This window comes from Penaeus chinensis, chromosome 34 (genome assembly GCF_019202785.1).
Source record: "Penaeus chinensis breed Huanghai No. 1 chromosome 34, ASM1920278v2, whole genome shotgun sequence".
Lineage (NCBI taxonomy): Eukaryota > Metazoa > Arthropoda > Malacostraca > Decapoda > Penaeidae > Penaeus > Penaeus chinensis.
In genome coordinates, this window is record NC_061852.1 from 13,015,424 (window position 1) to 13,017,923 (window position 2,500).

General features: G+C 50.7%; 1 protein-coding gene across 1 annotated transcript in view; it reads right to left on the reverse strand.

Moving 5' to 3' along the window:
* Window positions 1-2,500, reverse strand: part of LOC125043958 (insulin-like growth factor-binding protein complex acid labile subunit) — a 76,443-nt gene that overhangs the window by 726 nt on the left and 73,217 nt on the right. The window contains exon 3 of the mRNA XM_047640362.1: window positions 1-2,500. This exon is cut by the window's left edge and continues 726 nt beyond it; it is cut by the window's right edge and continues 206 nt beyond it. Coding sequence (XP_047496318.1) covers window positions 518-2,308 — 1,791 coding nt within the window. The 5' untranslated portion in view covers window positions 2,309-2,500 and the 3' untranslated portion in view covers window positions 1-517.

Here is a 2,500-nt window from a genome sequence, read left to right on the forward strand (position 1 = left end):
CGAGGGGCTGACTCTGTGACGAAGGAGAGGACTTCATGCCCGTCTCCTTCAGGGACTCCGAGTACGGGTTCTGGTCCAGGAATTCGCACGAGTAGTACCCCGAGTCCTTGGAGGACTTGGCTATTTTTTTGCTGCCGCAGTTGGGCTTCACGAGCGGTTCGGCGTAAATGGGGTACTGGTTGTCCTGGCTGTAGTAGTTGGAGGTTGTTATAACAGAGGGAGGGGATGGGGGCGAGTACTGCGAGACACGGACGCATCCGTTTCTGCTGCTGCTGTGGTTGCTCGTGCTTCCCGCGATGCTGTTATCCAAGGAGTGCGCCCCGAACTGCTCGTCCTGATTGGCAGCTGGAGACGACTTCAGCGACGAAAAATACTCTTGCGTGCTCGTTCTCGGAATGTCGTGAAGTCTTCTGTTCTTGTCGATGTCATTGCTCGAGAGAGATTTGAACGACTTGGTTCTTTCAATGAGTTCCTCATGGAGACCCGAAGGTAGCGACTGGTCTCCACTAAGCTCCTGTCAAATGACCGTGACTGGGATGTGCTGGATGCCTCGTAGGGAATGGAAGGTGTACTCCTCGTCCTCCACTTGCTTCTCGTACTCGGGGTCCTTCCAAGTGGCCACGATCTTCTCCGGCCAGTTGTCGTGAACCATCGCCTTCATCTTGCGACAGTTCTTGTAGTAGAGAACCCCGAAGGCCACGAAGAGGAGGAGCAGCGTCATGAAGGCCGCGGCGCACGAGGCCATCACCACCACATTGTCATAGCACTCCAGATCATACTCCGATAACTCCGAAAGTCTTCTCCCTTTTAGTGGCTCTGGCCCAGCGCACAAGATCTCCTCAATTTTCAGCGAGAGGGTTTTATTCGAACTCGCTTCCTGCAGCCACTTTAGAGAACAATTGCACTCAAAGCTATTATCCCTCAGGTCTAGAGACTGAAGAGCATTTTGACTAACAAGAGAACGATCAAAGCCCTTGAGACCGTTGCCTCTGAGCGTCAAGTGCCGGAGACCGCGGAGAGGCTTGAATATGTCACGATCGAGGGTCGTTAATTGTGGGTTGAAGCTGAGGACCAGAGTTGTCAGCTTGGCGAGGCCGATGAAAGCCCCGGTGTCGATGGCAGAGAGGTTCTCGCACCTTGATATGTACAGTTTCCTGAGGCTCGCCAGGTGCCTGAACGGGCGAAACGGCAGAGACGTGATCGGGTTGATGCCCAGGTCGAGCTGCTCCATGCCCCTCGTGGCTGCCAGGACGTCACTGGGAACCGCTGGGATGTCGTTGTCTCGCAAGTTAAGAATTTTCAGGGAATCCAGTCCACTCAGAGCTTTTTCGTGCAAGAAGTGGAGTTTGTTGCTGCTTAATTTCAAATTCACTAGACTCTTCAGGCTCATAAAGGCAAAGTCTTGAATAGTCATTAACTGATTCGAACACAGGTCTAAGTCTTGAAGTTCCCTAAGCGGTTCAAATACTACACTTGAAATTTCTCTCAGTTCATTTTTGCACAGGTTCAGGCTTCTGAGTCCATGCAGTTTCATGAAGGTATTGACTGTTAGATTCTTTATTCTGTTATTTGACAGGTCAAGTGTTTTTAAATTTACGAGCGCGCCAAAAGCGTTGTTCTCAATCGACTCGATATAGTTGTCGCTCAAATCTAAGTGCGTGAGATTAGAAAGGCCAAGGAAAGCTCTACTCTGAATTTTCGAAAGCTTATTATTTCCGATCACGAGCGTGTTGAGCACTCTCTGCGACGCGAAGTTCTGAGAACCAACGGAAACAACTTCGTTATGCGAGAGATCTAGGTACTGAAGCTCGCCGTAGAATATGAGTCCTTCTAAGATTGTCTTAATTCTATTGTAGCTCAGATTCAGCTCGAGTGTCCCCGGATGAAACAGGATCGGGATGACATCCAGGTCGGCGTGGATGCACTGCACGCGAAGACCCACGTCGTCACATGTGCAACCGCGCGGGCAGAAGGCTCCCACGGGGCTCATCAGGCTCACCACGAGCAGCAGCGTCACCGAGCGCAGGCCGTACGCCACGGACGGCCAGCTGCCCGAGTCCGGCCATCGGAGGTTCTCCTGGTCGAGGAAACCGCAGGTCGTCAGCCTTGGTCGGTGGATTTTTCTTGATGGGCAAGTCTTCGGAGGGACTTGCTTGTCAACGGTTCTTAAGATTAGTTTATTGCTATCGTCTCTCCCGCATCTCGCCGATATTTCGTTCGTGTCCGTTATCGGGGACGTGAAAGCAGCCCCCTTCCGATCTCTTGAACTGGCCCAAGGAAGAGTGAAGACAGAGTCCGTGTATTGCATTTTTGAAGTTAATCTTACGCTACTTAAAAATGATGAATAAGCAACTTAGGCTTAGCTAAACAAAGACAGAAGATATGATTATCTTGATCTATGTTTCTTCCCCGTTAGGCTGCCCTTCCAAATTGAAAAGAAAGCAAAATTGCAACGAGCCATGCATTACACCTGTTTGAGCATCTCTTTCTTGTGACTGCA